At 37.8% G+C, this 23343-nt stretch overlaps 2 protein-coding genes across 6 annotated transcripts in view; both read right to left on the reverse strand.

Annotated features, from left to right (window-relative positions):
* The window catches only part of LOC122404814 (nephrin), a 513791-nt gene extending 511392 nt beyond the window's left edge, over positions 1-2399 (reverse strand). For both annotated transcript variants that reach the window (XM_043409060.1, XM_043409061.1), the window contains exon 1: positions 1087-2399. In XM_043409060.1, the coding sequence (XP_043264995.1) occupies positions 1087-1168 (82 nt within the window). In that variant the 5' untranslated portion in view covers positions 1169-2399. The remainder of the gene's footprint in view (positions 1-1086) is intronic.
* Positions 2400-10326: 7927 nt separating this feature from the next.
* LOC122404815 (angiomotin-like protein 1) lies at positions 10327-22763 on the reverse strand. Of its 4 annotated transcripts, none has more exons than XM_043409066.1 (13): positions 22623-22763; positions 20945-21059; positions 20630-20811; positions 20074-20336; positions 19670-19865; positions 19205-19494; positions 18734-19134; positions 18481-18626; positions 18078-18403; positions 17862-17996; positions 17361-17542; positions 17083-17237; positions 10327-14924 (listed from the first exon to the last, which is right to left on the reverse strand). In XM_043409066.1, exons 2-13 carry the CDS (start codon positions 21021-21023, stop codon positions 14022-14024), a joined length of 3258 nt encoding a protein of 1085 aa, XP_043265001.1. In that variant the 5' UTR covers positions 21024-21059; positions 22623-22763; the 3' UTR covers positions 10327-14021. The 4 variants fall into 4 exon arrangements, with proteins under 4 accessions (XP_043265001.1, XP_043264997.1, XP_043264999.1 ...); XM_043409062.1 differs by having other exon boundaries at positions 19205-19497; XM_043409064.1 differs by lacking the exon at positions 22623-22763 and adding an exon at positions 22052-22166 and having other exon boundaries at positions 19205-19497.
* Between the last annotated feature and the right edge of the window lie 580 nt (positions 22764-23343).

Genomic DNA, 23343 nt, shown 5'->3' on the forward strand with positions numbered 1-23343 from the left:
CTATATTCGTAAATGCTATTAGTCTGCGGCACGCCAAAGTTCATAAATTTATTGAAACTTTCATAACACGTTATACGTAAGCGTAGAAAGTCGGTACCGTTTCCACTTATGGCGAATGTCGCCCAAGTACGAGATAAGTATTACGTATATACGTTGAAACATTTTCTGATCGAACCAGATTTATTAGTACAGATAACGTCACAGTATCGTTCGCGTGAAATCACTATGGAGGATGCATCCGACGCTCGGAATTAACATTCTTTTAACACTTGTATCGGCAGTGTGCGCGTAAATAAAAATATTACCAAAATACTGCACACGAAACGAGATTATAGCATTAATATGCGAACGAATATAATTTAAACGATTCGCTCCAAAGTTTTAACACATATCAACCGGAACTGCTACGATTTGAAACTTTTACAAATCGACATTTCTTTTTGCTTCGAGGATCGAGTCGGATGTTACAAATTAGATAACATTAGTAATTTTTTAAATAGTTCGGTGTACCAAATTGCCAACAGTATTTCAAATATGCCGCGCCTCATCTACGTTCGGAGTTTAATTTTCAAAGTAATACATTTTCCAAATCACTTTCATTAATACTTGTCTAAAAGTCGTTGAAAATAAATTTCAATCATCATTCTTTTCTATCTCCCGCGAATCCAATATAATATTTATATTTAAGTCGACTCTTCTTGGCTCGTACGTTTCAATTTCAGGCAAAGCTGTTTCGTAAATTCGAAATTATCCTTTTTTGCTTTATCAGACGGATTACTAGAAACCTTTCATCTCGGTATTCACTGAAATCGAAGCTGGAATACTACTACTGTAAAAGTACGTAACCTTAAAAAAATAAAAGTCCTCCGTTTATGTAAAAATCAATGGAACAAATGTTTCAACGAATATACCTCGTTTCATGATTATTTAAAAAAATTACCGTTGCATCAAAACTGATTTAAAATGTTAAGCTTCCTTTGACCGCCGCTGTGAGCCGATTTTCAACGTTTAACGTTTCGCGTTACGCAAATCCCTCGACACAATGCGTTCGAAAAATCAAAATCGTCGTTACGATCGGCCACTTACCTTTTACGAGAGTCGTCGCAGAAAAAACGGCGAAAAACAGGATCAGCCTCATCGTCGATGGTTTCGTTCCGTAGTCCTTCATGGTCAGCTCGATAGTCCGCTACAGGAACATAGATGAACACACCGAACACGATAGAACGTATGTAAGCACTGGGGGTCACTTTCATACAATCGAACGTATTTTCGTTCGCGAGAGGAGAAAAGGTCGTTTCACGGTCCACGCTTCACAATATTACTGTCGCTTATCGCGCTGGGATCGGCATTAAAAAGTGTCCGCGGCGAGGCAGATTTCAACGGAAATCGATTTCACGTTTAACGGTTAACCTTTCCGTCGCATTCATGAAGTACTTTTCACAAAGTACACGCCACTTCGAACGTTTCACCAGTGATTTCACTCGAAAAGCTCTTAACCACTCCGAACTCGAGTATTCATCACAAAAGTGTAACAAGCTTCGCCGCGAGGGATCGTCGTCCGCAAGTATCTTTCGTCAGGCTCGGTCGCCGGTCTTTTTACACGCGACACCGTGCCAAACGATTCTCACGTATATCCCACTTCCGTCGAAACGTAACGAATAATCGCGAATCTTCGTTCGTCACTCTCGATGGACCGGTCCCATTGGCTCGGACAGATAAATCGAAACGAGGGATCGAAACGAACGCGATTGCACGCACGCGGTTCGTGCCAGCCGTGTATCTCGAATGTCACGAAACGATCTTTCCGTAACCGTTGCCCCGTTTCGCGCACTTCGACGGATCCTCGGGATTCCCGGTGTACCCGCGTTTTTCCGGCACACTTTCTGCTTGTAACACGCACCACGTACTCGTATCCAATAGCGGGATGTCACAGGAACGGCACAGGTTCACGATCAACACGTTCGAGAGATCGATCGATTCAACGTGTGGAGGATTGACACTGAACCGCGACTCCGTTTGTAACAGGTGAACTGTCAAAGAACGCGGTAACACTGCTTCGAAACTCATTCGCTATCTACGGGTCGACGATCGCCGCTCGATATCCAAGACAGATCAATTTTTATTTCACGTTCGACGTCGTCCGTTCGTGGACACGGAGAGTGTCAACGATCATCCCTCTTCTTCGCCGGTTTCCATGCACGCTCGGAGTCCTACTCCTCGCTGGTATTTCACCGATGTCGATTTTCCAACGACTGTCCGCCAGTTTTCCGCGCTTGCCACTTGTTATTATCCGTCGAGAGGCAGCGTGCGATTCACGTATCACTTGTAATCTAAAGGAGACTGTTACGAACACGTACTCGTCACTGAATCGCGGGACGAAGAAATAAAACTCGCACGTACCGCCGCACACCTACGCGGGAGTGTGAACACTGTGGAATTGCTCGGAAGGGAAGGAGGCCTCTGCCCCCGCAGAGATCCACGGAGATTGCCGAGCGGAGCCGAGGAGACACGAGCGCGCGGACGACCAGCATCCAACTGCACCTCCCAACCCTTACAACCGGTGAGCGCACTGCGCACGCAAAGCACTTGACACGATGAGAATGAGAAGAACAACGCAGATGCGGAAAATCAACGGAAAACGTCGTCAAGATACCATGGATCTAGCGTCACAGGACGAACCGATCGTTTCGATCGTACGTTCCCGTTTCTACGTCGCATCGTTCCGGCCCGATAGAGTGTTGCCAATTGAAATACACAAACGGCGCTAAAAGTGTAGAAAGGGCACAAACGTATCTATCGATAATCGAGAACAAAATCTGTGGGTAATGTAGAAACACCTGTAGATTATTACCATAATAGTAACGAGAGAGAACACACGTGGAGAGCTTGGACACGAAGCTACTTTTGTACTGCTAATTGGTTTTATATTACTCATGTATTTATAGTTTATTATAAAAAATGGTTTATTATCAGAATATTTTCATTGAGAATTAAATACGGATCTTAGACGATGTAAGATGTGTTTAGAGCACCCGGTACACAGCTAATACAACATCTGGTGTCCATACGCATACACTTGTGGTTCAGAGTTTAATAAACAGATGCTTAGTTTTGATTTGAATCTTAAACTGCTAAAGAATATAGTAGTTTTCTGCTCATTGTATATGTACTAAATATTTCAAAAATTCTAAATTATTAAAATAATATTTACTGTAAAAAATTAACAGAACTAATCGTTGCACCGATTCTTTATTTGTATTAAAAGTTGATCTCGAGTTGCAATACACGCTGTATAACACGGCGAAACTTTTGATTGTACTAGGTTAAGTTAATAACAGCATATATCTGTACCCTAACTTTGTGCCGCAACCGTATATTTACCGCTACATGCACACATCATATTTTATTTAATCTGTCAATTCGTACCAAAGGCAATTTTGGTGCAACGAGAACGTATTATTATTACTCAAGCGTTAAATAATCAATGGGTATAGCAAAACATGCTCCTCATATAAATTTATTTTTAGAAAGTTTTATTTTGATTAACTATAAATTGTTCGCTATTAATACACGAAGTTCCAAACGGGCAACAGGTGCTTATAAACCACTTATTACGTGATAACAATTGTTAAGTGAATAGAAAAGAATATTCGATAATACCAATTATCCCTTCGCATAATTTTAAATTGCGATCACTACGATAAACGAAGTGTATATTATTTCTGAAAATAAATAATTCCATTAAAAGCGACAATGTGTACGTTACGATATCCTGTGCATTACTACGACAAACAAAAGTACTTCACTGCCCATTTATTATTTACAATATTCGAGGAGCAATTTTTTCAGGATAAACGAGAATTGGTAAGTGCTACTCGAATCTCCTATCTTGTCAACGTAAGAGACAACTTAGCAATTCGAATACAGATCTTTCCATTGAATTTTATTAAAGTTATAATTGGTCGAACTTGTCATTCGTGTACGTTCGCTTGCAAATTAAGAAAACATCTTAGGTGGATGAATTCGTGTACAATTTAAAAAAAATAATAAATCGTTTCATAACATGTATGAACTACCGCTATAGTTCTTTTTATAGTTCTAAAGTGACCTGGGTTAGCAACGCGTCGCCTTTAGCACGTTCCCAACAGTGTAGAAAACGGTTTGCACCATTCTCTGTAAGTAAATGTGTTTAGGTTTCTGGCATTTACGTAAAAGTTTCTCTGGATAACAACTGTCTTTGCCGTTGAAGAACCTATACACCCCTTAGAACTATTTAAAACAGGGTCACGAGGACAGCGTATGCGGAAGAGTTCGAAACGGTGGTACCAGAAAACTATGTTCCAAATGTGGAAAATGGGCACGCGTCGATAATTTGAAAGAAACGTTAATAAATCGATGTGAAAATTAGTTTACACGAAGTATTTCAGATTATTTAAGAACGAAGCTTTATACGATTTATTGAAAAGACTCTTCTAGATCCATCGCTATATGGAAAGGGAGGGAGAGAAGGAGCGAACGACACGTTAAGCGTATTAGGTATATTATGTATATAGTATGTACAGGATGTTTCGTAAGATTTGAAATATTTCAGAAACGAAAATCCTCAGCCAGGAAAGTTTGAACAATATCGTTTCATTTTTAAATAGAACCCTCGCCTTTTTTTTCTTTTCATTGATTTTACTAACAAATAAATGTTTATGTAACAAGTGCGCGTGTCGCACATCTGCGATAAGAGTAATACAATTCAGAAAATATACAATTCTTCATCGACGTATTTACACATATTTTTGTCCCCGTTTACTACGATGTAAATAACGCGCGCGTAACAATAATAAAAACGCTGAAGTTACAAATGTGTTGTTACGATAAAAATACGCTACACTCGAAGTCTATGAAAAATATATACCACCACAAAGGAGTATCCTACTCTTGGAACTCTGCGGGTATACATTGCATATTTAAAGGCTACCAAAAGCGTTATTATTCTATCGCTATTGTCGAGGCAGAATAAATTGGCTTTAAAAAATTGTGTGTCTCTTTTCTTGAAGTCAAGAAACTGAATGGTGGGAGGAAAAATGGGGAGGAATCGTGGAAAATTAACCGTGCTTCACCGTGAATGTTCGTAACCATTGCTCTTTTCCTCATCTTTTTTTTTTTTTTACAGACATACGACTCGACGGGCGTTGATTTCGCGTGATATCGAGCATGAAGCATGTTTGGCCTTTGCCGGGAAATTTGAGACTCAGTTTGATACATTATCGCTGCATGCTAGTCAATAAATGTGCGATCGATGAATGCAGAACGTCGGTCAAAGTCGACGTGGGTGAAATAGTGTCGATGAAAACATTGTTGGTGACTTTGATGTAAGCTACACAAAGGTAGGGTATAGCGAACGGTTGAGGGACGAGACACAACAAGAGATAGCACGGCGCCGGTACTTAGTCAATCCACAAAATGGCGGGGATAACGCCTCGGTAGCCGACAGGCCAATTGATTCCGTCTCGAGCATAGAAACTTGATACATTTTCGTTGTATCACTCTTATTGCAAGCGATCGATGTAATAATGCAAGTTTTCGCACCGTTAGTCGTTTTCGGGCCACGGATCACTCGCTTCGCGAAAAAAACGCACCTTAACACATCGTACCTATACAGAGTGTTCAACCACCTCTGGGAAAAAAATTTTAGTGGGAGATTCTAGAGCCCAAATTAGACGAAAATCAAGAATACCAATTTGTTGATTGGAGCTTCGTTAAAAAGTTATAAACGTTTAAGGTTCCGCCTGTAGAACGGCGATCTACGAATAGCTACGTACACGCGATAGTGGTTTCTCATTCAGCATTAGAAACTCTACTTTGTGACGTATCGATAGCCTTACAATTTTCTGAGTGAGAACCACAGTCGAGGTATACGAGTAGAACTTACATCCAATGTATTTTTTTGACCCATTAATACGCATTGTTTGAATTTTGAAACATTAAAATCCTTCGATCCGTCTAGAAGTTACGATTTTTCAAACCTACGCATGAAATTTCGGGGAAACATTTCTGCCCACACGGTATATTTTCACTAAGGAATTTTTTTCTCGAAACTGAGTAGGATTTCAGGGGTATGTGTATTCACCAAAAATGATAGTAATTGACCTCTGCAACTGAAAATAATTTTTCCAGAGCGATTTGAAATTTGTTAATTTTGTCGAAAAATTTGTCTACCTACTCGAATCTTTTTCTCAAAAGTGCGTAGGATTTCGGGGGTATGTCTATTCACCAAAAATGATAGTAATCGACCCCTGCAATCAAAAATAATTTTTCCAGAACGATTTGAAATTTTTGAATTTTGTCGAAAAATTTGTCTACCTACTCGAATTTTTTTCTCGAAACTGAGTAGGATTTCAGGGGTATGTCTATTCACCAAAAATGATTGTAACTGACCTTCGCAACCGAAAATAATTTTTTTAGAATGGTTTGAAACTTTTCAATTTTGACGAAAAATTTTGGCTTCTAAAATCTCCCATTAAAATTTTTCCCCGAGATGGCTGAACACCCTGTATAGGATGAGTGTTTTATCAAACTCTTCCTAACCATCGTAGAGCAACGTGCCCCGAACAGAAGCAAATTAAAACTCTCAAATAGATAGAAAAAATTCACCCTACACGTAAAATGGATAAACACAAAGAAAAAGACAAATAAATACGCTGAATTATATTAAAACATATTTGCCATTATGAATCGTAGTGCGTGGCATTCTAACGCTTTGGCATTCTACATTATCCTTTTTCCTATTTATTCTTTCTTAATAAAAGACCTACGATTTCCAGTACTTCGATAAAAACAACAATTTTACACGCAGAGCGACGATTTCATTTTTCCATAGTTTCAATGGGCTACGTACCGTTCGCTGGAGAGATTATAGAATGCTGATTTCCCATCATCTTTGCCACGAATATCCCTGTAGTGTTCAAGGAACTTATGCGAACACGTTTTATGCGCGAACTCACGCGTACGTGAGTTCGGTCGGGATCTCGAAGCTTCCTTACAACACAGAATCGTTTATTTGGTCGTCTAATAAAATACACAATCAAACGCGTAAATTACTATTCAAGATGTAAGATTCCAGACAGGTTTCCATCTCATTCGTTATCCTAAAAATTCTTTGAGTGAAATTCCTTTCCACGATAATATAAATCTGAAAAACTTGCGCCAAAAGTGGTATCAGATTTAAAAACTGATCCGAGTGTTGGAAGAGATCGTCCACGATGGGCGGATAATATTATTAAATACTATTGGAAAAATGAATATTTTCCATTATTTTGAAAGAGGTCGCGTATACCAAAAGCGACTAATAAACGCAATAGACCGCACTGCAAATTCGGTCACACGTCGATGAAAGTCGCCAACATCCAGTCAGTATTGCAACAATAAAAAAAAAAGCTGTTAATAAAAGCCGGTCTTCACGGTCGAATTGGCAAGAAAAAGCCATTTCTGTGAAAAGGAAATTAATTGGAACGTTTCCAGTGCGCTAAACTACACGAACAGTGGGGTCGTTAAATGATTGGAATGAAATTTTTTAGATCGATGTGTCCAAGTTTCAAATTTTTGGAAGTAACCGATGATGTACGAGATCCTGGCAAATAAAAAAAATGCTTCCAAATTGCTTCGAAATAATGTCATAGAAAATACAGTCGATCATTCAACTAGAAACTAAGCGTGCAACATTAATAAACAGCATTCGTTATTAATATATTCGAGATTCAATTACGTTGTTTATATTTATTAAAGTACACTATTTATATGATTGACATGATATGATGTATCGTAATGTAATCGTCAACATGTCTTCGATAAAAATGGGTGCAATCAATGTTTGTACATCTAGTGTTGATATGTACGGTTTCTGACGAAATTATCATGATCAGGCGGTGGTATTATGGCTTCGATAAGTAGTAAGTCCAATCAACTAATATCATGAATTAAGTTTCAAATACTGGAAAGCATATTCACAATGGTCGACAAAATAATAGCACACTTTATGTTCCTTTATGCTCCATGCAATCGACAGAAAGAAATGCATAGTTCATGCTCTGCACGCGTTACATTATCGATCATACATGTATGTGCGACAATAATACATTTTTAATTAACAAAATCTGAAAGGAAGCGTAGATGCGAACGTTAATGACTTTAAACAATCGTAAACAATTAATTTGATGGTACGACTACGTGAAAATGGCGACAACTTGAAAGGGAGTACTATTCATGCGTCAAATGAATAAATACGAAAGTATTATAAGCAGCAATTACAAATTTCAATGTCAGTTTTAAACATCCCCGAATTAAGTATAATTGAAAACGTTTTAATTGATCTTTTAAGACTAATATTGTAAAAAGCAGTATCGAAGAAGGTAAAAATATTCTGTAAGTCGTTAATCCGAACGTTTCGTTAACGACCCTCGATGAAAAGGAGATCTAACTAAACATTAATATAATAATTCTTTTTATTGTACATGTGAATTGTTATTATTTGTACAGTGTGCTATCATTTAGGCCAACCAACTCTGTACGATTTTGTATAACATATATAATAAACCGTTCTACTAGAAAAAAAAAAAACAGCGGTTACATCGTTCTCTATCTCGTAAAAACAAATTGACAGGCTGTGAACTCGGTGCCATCGATAAAGTTTAAATAAATAATTGTTTAAAAATGTGCCGTCATTTTATCCCGCGCTGCACGAGGCAAGAAACGCTGGAGATCCCGACCAGGTCTAGAGAAAAATACTCGACGCCGGTCAACCCGAAATTGCTGGGCGTTTAAATACTCCTAACGATCATGTGTGGGCTCGACATACACAATAGAGAAAAAATAGAGTAAAAGGGGGGTGGGGGTAGGCGGAAAAACACATAGTAGCAAATCGCGAGAAGAAAATTTGTTTCGTCGGTATTCGTTTTTTTCAGTCTTATAGGTACCTACACTAATTACGAGTCGAAGATCGAAATAATATTGCGGTTTAACGCTATAATCGCAACGCGTTAACGTTCGAAGCTTCTTGAACCGTTACAACGTCGCGGATACTTCATTTTGCAATAACGTTTCGCGCTATAAACGAAGAATGGCCGTAGAAAAATTACACACTATGCTTGAACGTGCATCGATCTTCAACCGGTTCGTTCGATTTTTCTGCAGCCTGATTTCGCGTTATTGTTGTAAAATTAACCTTTCCGCAGCAAAAAAACGATGACCACTCGAATAAAATTTCGCCCATCTCTCGCAAAAACACGTTATAATTTTGATATCGTTTTGTGTATACAATCAGTCGCATAAGTCTACGCACTCGCCCTATAAATAGAAATGTTATTAGACAGTGAAATTCGATGATCCTGTATTAAATTGTAACTTCGCTCACTCTGCCGCGGCAAAAGGTTTCATACAAAGGAATCACACACAATTCGAGAAACATCCTGAAAACAAGAAATACGACGTTAAAATGTTCTCCCTAGAAATCGCGTTTCGCATCGAAATTTCGTTGGCATTCGGAAACTTCAAGCGGGACAAAATGTACTTCTCCAAACACCTTCGCGCGAATACTTCGCCAGTGGTCGAAGCAGATTTTACAAAACGTTATCTTTCATTACGAAATATATTATTTCTAAATATATATATGGTTCACTGTCGATGTGTTTAACGTTCGTCTTAAATTAGCGAATTATTCAACCGATTTACTTCTCTCGCCGCGTAAAAGACACTCAAATCGTCGGATCAAGACATACACACGAAAATGTGATTACAGAAAATATAGAAACTATTTAAATCCCTTGCTGCGCAACCGGATGCTGGTTTCTCTTTTGTCCTCCGGGGTTAGTTTCGCTTTTCCGTCCGAAAAGCGAGACCGATTCGTCGTTTGGTATCTTTACAACGTTTCCGGCAAGAAACGACCTCAAAGATACTTCGTACAAAATGCTTTCGTAAGGCACGCGCGAAAAAAAAAAATGCGTTATCCTCGGCGGAAGAAAGTGTTACGCGGGGTATCCCAGTTTTTACCCTCGAAAGTTTCCAAATGTATTTCAACGAGCAAAATTAAGAGAACGATATCATAAATATCGGGAAAAAATTTTATGGGCGATTCCAGAGGCCAAAATAAGACGAAAATCAAGAATACCAATTTATTGATCGAGGCTTCGTTAAAAATTTATTAACGTTTAAAGTTACGCCTGTAGAACGGCAATATGCGAACAGCTGCGCGCCATAGTGGAACTTTGAACGTTAATAACTTTTTAACGAAGCCTCGATCAGCAAATTGATATTCTTGATTTTCGTTTTATTTTGGTCACCAGAATCTTCTATTAAAATTTTTCCAATACCAATTCAAGTATAATTTTTTGTCAAGTCTTTTTGAATTTTTTTGAAGTGGTAAAAGATCTTTCTCGTAGAAGATATCAGCAAAGTTTTACGAGGAAAAAATTGAAACACCCTGAATAGGAGGACCCCTTAAAAAGGGGCGCAGGGGATACATCGTGCTTGGGGTCCTAGAGCCAAAGGAACGAGCTGGAAATTTTCTGGGATCCTAGAAAATGTTTGCATATATCGCGTGAAGACCAGCATTCACACTTTATGCTACAACTTCGTGGCATGATACCGAAGAAAAACAAAAATTACTAACGATGAAGGAAGGGGACCCCAATAGAAACTTTGTACCCCCTGATGATACCCCCTCAGTGGCCCTGAATAGTAAGAACAAACTCAATTGGCCGCTCAACGTCGTTTCTCCTCAACTTTACACCGGTACTGTCCACGATAACTGTTCGACCTCGTTCGAGGATATTCCTAAAACTCATTACCTACGTGAAATATATGAATATTTTTATTGTAAATACTTCTACTGGCAAAAGAACGGTTACGACAATCTCAATGTTTTATCGTGGTCTATGGTGCCTTCGAGAATTTTTTATTACTCCATTAAACTTATAATTTGAAACTATGTCGAGGATATTCCTTCTCAAATTTTAACATTTAATAACCGAGCAATTTTTCGAGCCAGTCCGATACAGAACGCAGTGATTGGCCAACAGGTGCCAGAACGCGTGTCAGTATGGAGGAAAAAGGTATTGGCCTTGAAGACGCGTGAGTTTCTGCTCCCCGTATTATCTTACCTCTCTGTTTGAGATACGAGTAGCGTGTACACTCGGTTATAAGAAATATAGTGAAGCGGTGCAAACAGTAGGGGTGGATACGATAGCGCACTTGAATGTCGGGAGTCAAGAGCCCAGGGACGATCTCTGTATACATTCTGAACACTATGGTGCACGCAAATTCAACTGTCCGCTCAAGGCCACTTATTCAAACCGTGAATGACGTCACAAACTACCAAACTACCCAAAGCTATTTACCTTTTTCCTTCGCTCTCAATATTTACTTTATCCCACGGACGCATGTCTCCCGTTGGCTCTACGGCCGTCTCCGTTTCTCCCGTGGCGTCTTTAAAGCAAACAATGAACCAAACGTAGCACGAAGGGACGTAACAGCGAAATAACTTCCGGACGAATGGTACGGAAAAGTTGGAAGAGAGACCGGGTAAGGAAACAAAGGGGGCGGAGTACGTTTCGTCTTGGATCCTGTTCGCTGAAAGTAAAATTTTAAAAATTATGTACGAGTGATTCCTTATTAAAAAATATGAGAAAAATATCGAATAACTTTTTTCGAGAGAGATCAAGTTTGAAGATACGCTCAATGGCAATATGGACGTCACAGAGGGTAGACCGCACCCTCCGACCACCCTTGGTACGCCACTGCTACAGACTAAACAGTATGGTGAGGTTAACCCTTCAATAACCTTGAGCAGCCACTTGAATTTGCATACACTACAGCGCATTAACGCGTAGACTGGCGTGTCATGCATACATGTATGAAACTAATGTTTCCGTTACTACGACGACATTTTTTAAGCGTTTACGCCACCCTGAAAGAGACAAAACGGGATCTTTACAAATTCCATATAACACTACTACACTCTCGATCGAAATGAATTTTTTTACAAACAAAATGACGTTGATATTATCCGTGGGGTAAACGATACCCTGGGATACTAGTGATATCGTTTCCAACAGTATTTGAAATTTGAATTTTTCTTGCAATATTAATAGTTTTCAATGTACTCTCGGATGGCGTATGGAATTCAAAAAATTCAAAAAATTGTAGGAACGATCTTTCGATGCAACTCTGTCGCTATCAGTGACCACCATGACAGTCAATCTGTTGAAAGCATAAATTATGAGAAATCCTATAACGATACTCAAGGAAAGTTTTATGAAAATAGCTCAACAGTCAACGTGTAAAAAGCTTGAACACGCAAAGGCAGTGTTTCGGACCTGTAACGAACGTCGTAAAATTCGTTTGGCGTTTTATAACCTCAAAAGTGTCGAGCGTGCTCCTAGTAGTTCACTGTATTCTTTCCACCCACTGTATCTTGAGTAGCCAATTGAGATTGTTCCGACTAGGATTTTCGAGACCACAGGCTTGCGTTTTGCCGAAGAACAACTCGTCCTCCTAATTCGAAAGTTCCTGGACGTACTTTCTTATCCTATAAGTTATACCGAGCATTTACGCAGTCTTACAAGGCACATCTTTTTCTCTTTCCGCGATGAATACATCTGATGAAAGGTCGCAGTGTTCCGAGGCGTAGGCACGGTGCATACGAAATAAGAGGAAATCAATTCCATTTCATAATAGAAGTTACTTTGGTAATGACTAGGTCATGCACTATCGCTACGCAACAATATACCACGTGTCTTCGCTATATCGTGCGATTGGCTTCACCTTCTTTAACAGTATCGAAGGAAACTAGCGCTTCATTATTATGGCTGTTTACGTACATGCTCGCGCATATACGCACGTTAGGACTCTATGCGATCGAACTACCGAAGAACGAAGCAAAGGGTGGCTCGAAGCTGGTTTTGCTTTTGATTTTGCGGTCAGTATTTGTTTCCAATCTGCATTCCGTTTTACTTCATACGCGGTTTAACGCTCGTTTCTGGCATACAAATATCCTCGTTGGCGACAATCTTAATTCGGTTCAGTTCTTTCGTTCTTCTCCAATACTACCTCGAGAACGGGTCTGTTTCAAGTAAAAACGGAACTCGATGTACCAACAGAACAATTCGCGTCGTATCGGTATTTATTATTAACACGTTCTGTGCCGCATTGGACCTTCCGTTTACACTAGCGGTTCCCAACCTGCAACGAGTGCTTCTCAGAGCGATAGCGACATCTATCGATGGATTGACGAAGTACCATTACGACAAATTTTTGCCCAAACAAATAATTATTAAATGATAAGTTGTTCAGACTTAACTGCTTAATAAATCAAACTGTTTGGTATCTCTTTTGACCTGAAAACGCCGTAAAATATTGCTGAGATTCTAAAAGCACGATGAACGATGAAAGTTTGAGAACCTCTAGTTTCAGGCCGCTTAAAATTTTCAGCGTTGCTATGAAACGATTTAAAATATCATGAACTGACACATAATTAATACGTCTAGTGTAATTATACCGTACGTCAATCGTGAACTATATCTTACTACTCATTAATAGTGTATAACTATTGAGCACTATGGTGAATATAGTAAGGATCGTGATTTGTTTTCTGAGAGCATAAGAACGAAAAAGGAGGCGAACCGACGACCACCATTTCAATACAATACGTCGCAGTGTATAATATTAATAACAAATTGCTACATAAAACTATTCGTTCTGTTTCATAGCGCGTTTTGTACGTTTACCCCTTTTCCATGACAATAATATTTGCAGTCTTATAAGCGTTACAAACGTGTAAAATAAGATCGTGCGAGCCGTCAGCGGCACGGAACGTGTACGAGTGAAAAATTCAATTTACATAGATTAGAAAATACAATAAGCACCACTGTATTTTCCATTTCGTTTAGTGCATGGTTCCGTTTTCGTTCAGAGGAGCGTTCGTTCAAAGACCGCCGTCGACCGGGAAAGTACCAGACCCACTCTTGAAGTGTTGGAAATTAAAACTGAATGCGGTAATTGCTGGGGCGCGGTATTGATCTCGCCTTGGAAGGTGGCAACGACGACGTGGACGCCTCGCTGCTAGCTGTGCCGCCAGAATCGCGTCCTCCGCTCTTGCTGCTAACCGTGCTGCCGGTACTCTGTCCTCGTGAACCAGTCTGCTTCCTGAGAGTGCCCTCGCTGAGGCGACCGTACTCCCCGATACGACGAGACGGCGGCGGTATCAACGAGCGACTCTGCGTTTCCCTATGCTTCACCTCCGAGACGGAGGGCTGCTTCTTGCGGAGATTCTCGCCCTGCAGACGCTCGTACTCGTGACCGGGCGTAGAGGACGGCTTCTTCGATGAACTGTTGGGAACCAGTGGCTCCGTGCCGGACGATTTCTTTCTACGCTGGGCCTTCGTGTCGAATCTACCGTACTCGATGGTGCAGTTACTCGCGTCGCGTACCTTCATGCTCGCGTTAGTGTCCAGAGCCGGGCCGGGATCCGACTTCTTGCGAGTCTCCGTGTCGCTCAGCCGACAGTAGCGCGAGTTTGTCGATTTCAGAGTCTTCGGTGGTCGTGGTAGAGAGCTGGGAGGAAGACTGCCGGCACGACGCGGCTCCCCCTCCTGCATCCTTTGCCTCTGCGAGCTACGGCCCTGTTTCTCCAGCAGCATCATGTCCTCGGGCTTGCCATCCGACAATCTCGAAACGGTGCCTTTCAGCCTCGAGGCCGCGCTCGCGAATTCCATTATACCCGGCGAGACCTCGCCCCCCGAGTCATCCAACAGACGACTCTTGCTCGAGGCGGTGCTCGAGGTACCTGTACTATCTACACCCGCCAATAGTGGCTTGGGTATTTTTCCTTTTCGCGACGCAGTGCCTGGATTAGAGAATCCTGGAAAACAGCAAAGTGCCCGCTGAAACAAGAGAACAGAACGCCTGCGTTGGAGAGGAGATCCGGGACCTGGAACGGGGGGTTAGTGCTCGCCACAACAGCGCATGCACACTCTGGGATCACTCGGGATTCGGATGGGGTGGGTTAGTTTGGCTTAAGAGAGGGAGGTAAACGTTGAGTTCTTCGATTAAACTACAGGCGGGTCGAAGGAAGAATCGACTCGTTTGATAGGGGGATAGTTAAACGAGAGCCCCCATTCTCTATTTCTCATGTTCCTGACCTACACACCGGATTGGGTAGTAGAGTAGTTCAAAATTTCAAGATCGAATTTTTGCATCAAATTCAAAACGATTTTATCCTGTAATAAAAACTAAAATTTTTATATTTATCATAATTTTTAATTAAAAATAGTCCAAATCATGTCGTGTTTAGACTTATTTTCGTTGAGGAAGCCTCACCAATTTATTAATAATATTCTCGTAAAGATATAATAAAAAATATAAAATATTTTATTGCACGTTAGTGATTAACGCACTGGTACACTGTTCGATATCGCTTAACTCAAATCTGGAACTATTCTATTACAGATATTATACATCTTACAAATTTTAATTTCAAACAAATTGGATATTATACATGAACTAACTATTAAACGAACATTTCAAAATTTACTAGCCGCTCAAGGCCACTAAGGTGTTTTATATTTAACTATTTGACAACCCTCTATTATGCCTTCACGTAAATCAGATCTGCACATTATTTATACAAAATATTTAAAAATATACTACATCTTAATAAAACCTATTTTGTATTCAATTTACTGTCTTTTAAAATAATTTTACAAACAATTTCCAATACTTTCGTGTACAAACAGTTAATTGAAATAATTTTCCATATCAAATGAGATTAATTTTCTAAATAACTGTTACTCGCCTAAATTCAGCGCAAATCTGCAAGCACATGCGGTCCCTGTCTCTTGAATATGCAGATACGTTATTATACCATACAAGGAGGGTAAAAGGAATAATTTGCGACGTAATTCAGAATCGGAAACGTGACTTTGAGCGACCAGTTGAATTTGCACCTACATTAATAATTACCCAACAGTGTGCAGAATTCTCCTATCGATGTGCTAGGTAGGGAATCATTCGAATCGATTCACTCTTCGACCCAACTATATGTTGCTACACACGATTGTTGCGTAGTTAATTGTAAAACGAAAAATCAATGGCACACAAAGATTTGTATTAGTAAAAATACAGTTTACTGCATTTGTGAACAAAAATGAACGGTGAGTGCATTCTTTACATATTACCTACAAAAATGGTCTGCTAATTTTATACACAATTCGCTTTTTATTAGCAACCATGGCTGTTCTATTGGTCGGTAACGCAGACAAAAATTAATTTTAAAAAGATAAGTCTCAAGAAAAATATTGTAAAAAAAAAATCATGGTGGATAATAAAAAAACTTACTCTGTACATTTTTCATTAAGAAAAGAAAAGAAAAAAATACAAAATTTGTTGAGAAATAAAAAATTAAGTGGCACACTTTGTTATGCAAAATAATGGCAATCATAACACAATATGAGAATAGTTGGTGCGCAATGAAAATGTTTATCCTTTATTCGTTGAACGTATTAAATTATTCATTTTTTAGACTATTAATAATTCCAATTATGTTCATGTATTTTCTGTTCTGAAAAACATTCATAAATAGTTTACTAATATCTTTTCATATTTGTTTAAGAAAAAAACGCTAATTTCATTGCATGGACATGTATATATTGATATTAATACGTGTTATATAATAAAAAGGAAGTGTAATTACAGCATTTAGCCTGCAACAGTTTAACAAAATACGCGCCAACTATTCTCCATTATACAACTAAATCAAACATAACACTTGAATACCTTTGACTACACAATCGGTAATATTTTCTTATTCTGCTGTAGCTATGAAGTAAATGCTAAAGAATTTAAAGTACAATATTCGCAAAATAAAAATATTATGTCAGGCGCAGATGATGTGGAAAAACTAAAAACTCTGTGAAATGATTGTGAAATGGTGACAATAAATAATACATGTTTATTATTTTTAACTGTTCTTTGCACGGCTACTATTTCAAGAAACTGGCATTAACGGCGTGAAAATTATACATTTACTTGTATTTTGCATACCTTACTAAGCAGCTGGGAGTCTAGCTCTTTTAACTGATCGTCGAGACTTTTATTCGTTTGCTCGAAACTGCCTTGTTTCCTGTACTTATAGCTGTCCGTGACACCGTACGAGCCAGTACTTCCATAACCACTGCCTCCGCCCAGTACACTGCTCACTTTTAAACGCAAAATTACAAGTTAGAAACTGCTCGCTCGGTCGTCGTCAATTTTAAATGGCATAGAATTGAATGTTTAAACAAAATTGTATGGGCAATTTTTAATAGAAACATTTCTTTTACCAAGTTCTGGCGTGCTCGTCAGCGCAGTGTGATGATCCGCCGACGTACTCGAATGAGACGAATGGGCGGCTGGATAGCTACCAACACCACTACTGCTACTGCTATCTTTATCATACGTATGTTTTTGAAGAACTCTGATCATTGCATCCCTTTCAGCCAATTTCGACTCTAGATCTTTCATTCTGTACAACAAAGGAATGATTATATCAGTTGCACTGTAATCGATGCGTATACGAAAATAAGATCGAAGTTTAACAGGTAAAAGTGACATATCGATATATCGATTCATCGACTTTGACTTGTTTCAGTTTCTACATATGTATATCAGATCTATAACTGTAATCGAAATTATTATAGGTTAGAATCGATATGTAACAGTTACGACATTTTTCCGTTCTCGTAACTGTTTTAATTCAGAATCAATATATAATAATTTAAAACTTGTAAAAGATAAGGGAAACATTAAATGATATAGAAATAGCAGTATATACAATCACTTACCTAGATTCAAGATCTGCCAATTTTTTCTGTGCAGCATGCACTTCGTCCATGTGTCTCATTTTTTCGGAACGTGCCTCCGCGATTAATTTTTCAGCGTCTTGACTCGTTTTTTCTAACGCAGCTATTTTAGCGTCCCTAATTATTAGAAACGCGAACATTAAGATTAATAACGGCCCTTGATGGTGTATTATCTTTTACTTAATCAAGGCAACTTACTTTGGAAGACTAGCTGCGTCAATTGCAGCTTGTCTTAAAGCACTTTCTTCGAGATAACGTTGCTCCCATTTCGCAACATCGCCCTCGAGCGACATAATTTTTTCGTCTCTTTCGCGTATTCGTCGTTTTAACTCTGCGATCGTTTCTCCATTGAAGGATTGTTCATTGCCATTGGCACCGCCACCTCCACCTTCCCTTAATTCTCGTTCTAATTGACCTCTCAACTGTCTTTCTGTTTCTTCTCTTCTATCGCTAGACGCTTGAAGAGAAGACAAAGCACGTTGGAGTTGGCCTACTCTCTCTACGTACACTTGTTTCTTTCGACACTATGAAAACAATAAATACGATTATAACGATCAATTTATGAAAAATTTCATATTCCGTTAAAACTTGAAATATTTACCTCTTCTTCAAGGCGCACAACATTCCCTTGGGCATTAGTGAGAGCAGTATCTAAGATATCTATATGTGTACGTTGTTCCTGTAATGTTGCTCGTTGCGCCGCTAATTCGATTTCTTGTCTTTCTTTCGCTGCGGCTAATTCTTTATCTAATACAGAAATCAAATCATCAGATAATCCCATAAAATCAAGGTAATATTTCTAGTAGCGTAAACCCATAATGTATATTAAATAATGAATGAGTGATAAAACTTACTTTGTGTAATCAATTGTCCAATTAATAATTCGCGTTGAGTTAATTCCTTTCTCATAGATTCCACGATCGGCGGGCTATCGGTACGTGCGGACAGTAAGTCTATTTGATCTCTCAATGCACGATTTAATTCGGTTAATCGTCTGCAATCGTTTTGTAGCCTTAATCTAGCAGCTCGTTCAAGTTTCTCTCTCCGTTCGCACGATGCCGCTAATTCTTCATGGGCCCTGTGCACTTTTGCAATTTCTTGCTCCAATTTCTGAGATTTAGCAACTTTATTGTAACATCGTTCTAACTCTAACTTTAAGGCACTGTTTTCTTGGATCACGATCTGAATCATTTCTGACGGTGGCCATAGTTCAGCCGCCGCAGATTCCGTCTCCTCTCTTCCTTTCGTTTGAGGCCTGTTACGAATAACATTTGTTAAACTATTACTGAATAATATTATTTTACGAATAATATTTGTTAAATTACCGTGGAGAAGTAGCTCGCAAATTGTAATTATCAATGTCTGGCTTGCCAATCCTGGACAAATCTGGTTGTGATCTTGATAATGTCAATTTTTCCATAGGCCCAACAAGTCTGGACTTGCTTTTCAATGGTAACAAAACAGACATGTATGAAGGCGGAGGTCTGTCTTCGGATTCACTGTCATTCTGCTTTCCTCTATCACCATCTCTCATTCTCACATCGATGTTTCCTCCATTGTTCGCAAGTTTACTATACGATGGTACTTTCACTTCTTTTGCAAGATGTTTTAAAACCTGCTTGGTGTAAAGAAATACAAATAAAAATCACTTTTTATTTAGTTACTCTTCTCATGATAACTTAACCCTTCGCGAACGAGTGTCGACAAAGGGTTAAATGTCCGTAAAGGGTTAAATTCTGTGTATGCATTTGTGAAATGTATATACATTACAATACTAATGAAATAATCACCTGTGACTGACTTAGATAATCGTCTGGTATATCTGTAATTTCTTGACATCCTCCATTACTAGGTTGCTCATAAACATGATCTTCATGAGATAAATTTGATAAAGACTGCATAGTAGGACTGTTTGAGTGTCCTTTTCCACCACCATCACAATATAAGTAACCCATATCTCCATGTTCCCTTACAACACCTGATAACCTGTGCATTAAATAATTAATGTTTATCAAGTACCTATTAAAAATTTACACTAAAAATGAGAACACTATTCTTTGACTACCAATATATATTCTTAAAAGCAAAACAATAAACGATACAATTTTTATCAAGTTTATATTAGGAACTAAATTTATTATTTATATAAATACACAAATAAACGTTCTGTAACTTTTTAAAAAATTTATATTACCTTCCAGATGGTACCCACGAGTTATCATCATTAGCATTATGTATGATGAGTGTGTTGTACGAGCTTGTAGATACGTCTAAACTACTTCTGTTTGAACCTACACTGGTGCGATTACTTAAGTTATCCTTCAGACTATTTCTATTAGACCCATTAATGCTGTCTTTGAGACTATTTCGGTTAGAACCATTCAAATTCTCTTTCAAACTGTTCCTGTTTGATCCATTCAAACTGTCCTTCAAACTGTTTCTGTTGAGTAGGTTACCCTGGATTGCAATAAAGCAGTTTACACTTATGTAACTTAATAATACTGATTGTAATTTGTGGTACGTAAGAATAACATAGTCAGGTAACTTGGCATTAGGCAACATCCACGCCCATTTCACGGACAATAGGATGCATCACAAATTATAGTGTGATATGTAAAAATGACTAACCTAATTTAGATAATTAAAAGATGCAATAAATACCGTATAACTATCAAGACATGTGAATTATTGCCATTTGACTAATTGAAACTATATTATTATTTATTATATATAAATTAATTCATATTTACTTGTATATTTGGTATATTTTCTTTGTGACTGGAAGACCTGGATGGACTTTGCTGCTGATTCTCTTGACCTTGGGGTTCTTGACGTGCTGTATGTCTAATTACATATCGATCTTCATTGGTTAAATTTTCATTTGATGTAGAAACATCAGTTTCACTACCACTTAAGCTTTGTGGAAGACCACCTATCAAATATATATAACATGCACCATGAAAGATGTTAGCAATTTATAATCATTTTAAAGTAATACGATAAAAAAGAAGGAAAACTAGACATCATAAAAAACATATATTAATTTTGATTTCCAAATTCCTCACCTTGCATTGATAATTGCTTCCTCTGTATATTATTATTCGAAAAAGGCAAGAATCTGCTACCTTGTTGCAGAGAACTCATTTTCTTATTTTTTCATTTATGCCTTCTATATTTTATCTGAAAGTATAATGTTAAAATTGATTTTAATAAATGCATCGCTAAACTGAAATTTTTTGTACTCTGTAAAATTTTGTGTTAAATCTCCATATATGCATTATATTGCAGGAATAAATCAATATAAGTATCAACAATTACACAAATGATATTAATTCTTGATACAAACATTAATAATTCCTTGATTTTTTAATTTAATTTCATCAAAGTGAGCAAAATGAAAATTAATGAATGTATGTTTGGAAACACATTTAAGAAAACTGAACCCATAACTTGGTTATTTTCATTAAAACTTTCTTTGGATGCATTACAACCAATACTAGATAAAATATATCATTCAAATAGTAAATCTGTTATATTTAAAATATAATACTATTTTATTTGAATTAAATTATTTAAAATTAGAAGGTACAAACTCGAATACTATTTGAAGCAAAAGTATTTGAAATATTATTTGAAATAACAATTGAAGAAAATGCAAATGGAATACTATGTTACATATTAATTACAAATATCCAAATAATCAACTAAACTGTAAACCAAATATGTAAGAGAGACTATGTAATCAGAATTAGGTAAAATTTTAATGAAATATATTTTATAGAACACCAATTTGGAAATTCTGATTTTTGTAATACATTAACACGGTAAAAGTATGTAATAAAACCCTACTTTATTAAGCTGTAAGACAATAGGTGTCAAGAGTATTTAACGAAATGTACAACTCTCATTAGATTGTGCAGTCTTGAGAACTGCATAATTATGGACTAAAATAAATTCGATCAACTACAGATGTACATTCAAGCAATTTTTAATCACCTTGTCTTATTTTCACCAGCGAAAGATTTGATTTCAGGCATATAAACTGATTCCACGTATGTACGATCCAAAATAAAGTAGTTTTATTTCACTTGTTGACTATTGAAATAAATCTATTATTTGTTAAGTTTTCGTGTTTAAAACAGTATTTCAAATACTTTTATTCGAAGCATTACCTAGCTCTAACTTCAACCAATATCTAAAAGCTCTTCACCTCGAAACTCACAGAGAAGGCGAACGAAAAGGATGCGAACAATTGCTCACAGATTATTCACTCTCACATCTCTAAACACTGAAAACCACTGGGAATGTAAACCTACTCATGCAACTCTTATTTGACACTACGCGGCATTCGAAAATGAGAAACCGAGAGAGAATTATGTGGAATCTGTAGTCGAGAAAGAGACGGCAACGTTCTAGTAATAGTAAAGCAGAGCACTCTGACAGAGGTGTCAACACTCTGGAATGTTGATAATCCGGAGATATTGAATTTTTCGTGAATGCGTAACATCGCAGCGGGAAAGTATTCGAGGTCTCGCGAACCCGACTCGTCGGTGCATGCCTATTACGAACCTGAGAACGCTGCATTCGCACGCGATCTTAATATTTTTGCAGTTTTCTGAATTTGAAGGACTGCATAAATAAACAAAAGAATATCTTCGATATGTAGCCAACAAGGAATTTCACATGCCGCGTTATCAAAATGGTAAACAGATGGCCATACAAGATTGTTCTCTAATTACTCACATTATGCGAAGGTGCAAAAACGGGATGAGTGTCGTAATTATTTCAATAAATAGTACACTTTACTGCTCCACGCACGAGAAATAAAAATTACTAGTTCCCGCATTCCTCATCAGGGTGCGACATATACGAAAACGGGATACACTCTTCCTGGCTCTTCTAAACTTTCCCAACTTTTTTCTTCGTCGTAGATGATTCACTATAAAGCAATGCACGAAGAATTTCATCTGTATACTTCTTTTTTTTTTATCTCGCGCTACAATCACCATAAAGATTTATCCTCTTTTGTATGAATCGAACAAATGTTTTTACATCTTACTCTTGAGCAAGAATTTTATGTCGGGTTCATTATTCTTTAGGCATGCGACTGACCTATGTTTATTGTTTCTGCGGTTGCTTTTGTTTTCACACTGTAACGTACTTATTACAAAGTAAACATTACATTAACATGCGATACGAAATACCGTGTAATAATTTTCTGTATTATTATTTTTTACTATAAATTTTTACGTTGCGTTCATTGATATGCTTCATTCTCATTACTCTCGGAAATTAATAAAAAAACATTATCGTTATCTCATCTTTAACAGCAACATAAAATGCGATTATATGATAACAATGTAATCGTTTAAAATGTACGGTGTATGTAATATCACTGGACCTATAGCAAAGCTATTCAGAATGTAGCTTAACTTATTGCGCTTTCACACGTAGTTCACGGAAT

This window comes from Colletes gigas, unplaced genomic scaffold (genome assembly GCF_013123115.1).
Source record: "Colletes gigas isolate AHSC1104 unplaced genomic scaffold, ASM1312311v1 Colletes_gigas_Sc00003, whole genome shotgun sequence".
NCBI lineage: Eukaryota > Metazoa > Arthropoda > Insecta > Hymenoptera > Colletidae > Colletes > Colletes gigas.

Coding starts and splice junctions, on each gene's coding strand:
- LOC122404815 (XM_043409062.1), bottom strand. CDS start 21,023: ATGAGTTCTCTGCAACAAGGTAGCAGATTCTTGCCTTTTTCGAATAAT. Junction 20,812..20,944: donor GAAGCAATTATCAATGCAAG/GTGAGGAATTTG, acceptor TATATTTGATAG/GTGGTCTTCCACAAAGCTTA. Junction 14,925..17,082: donor ACTCCCAGCTGCTTAGTAAG/GTATGCAAAATA, acceptor CTCTTGTTTCAG/CGGGCACTTTGCTGTTTTCC.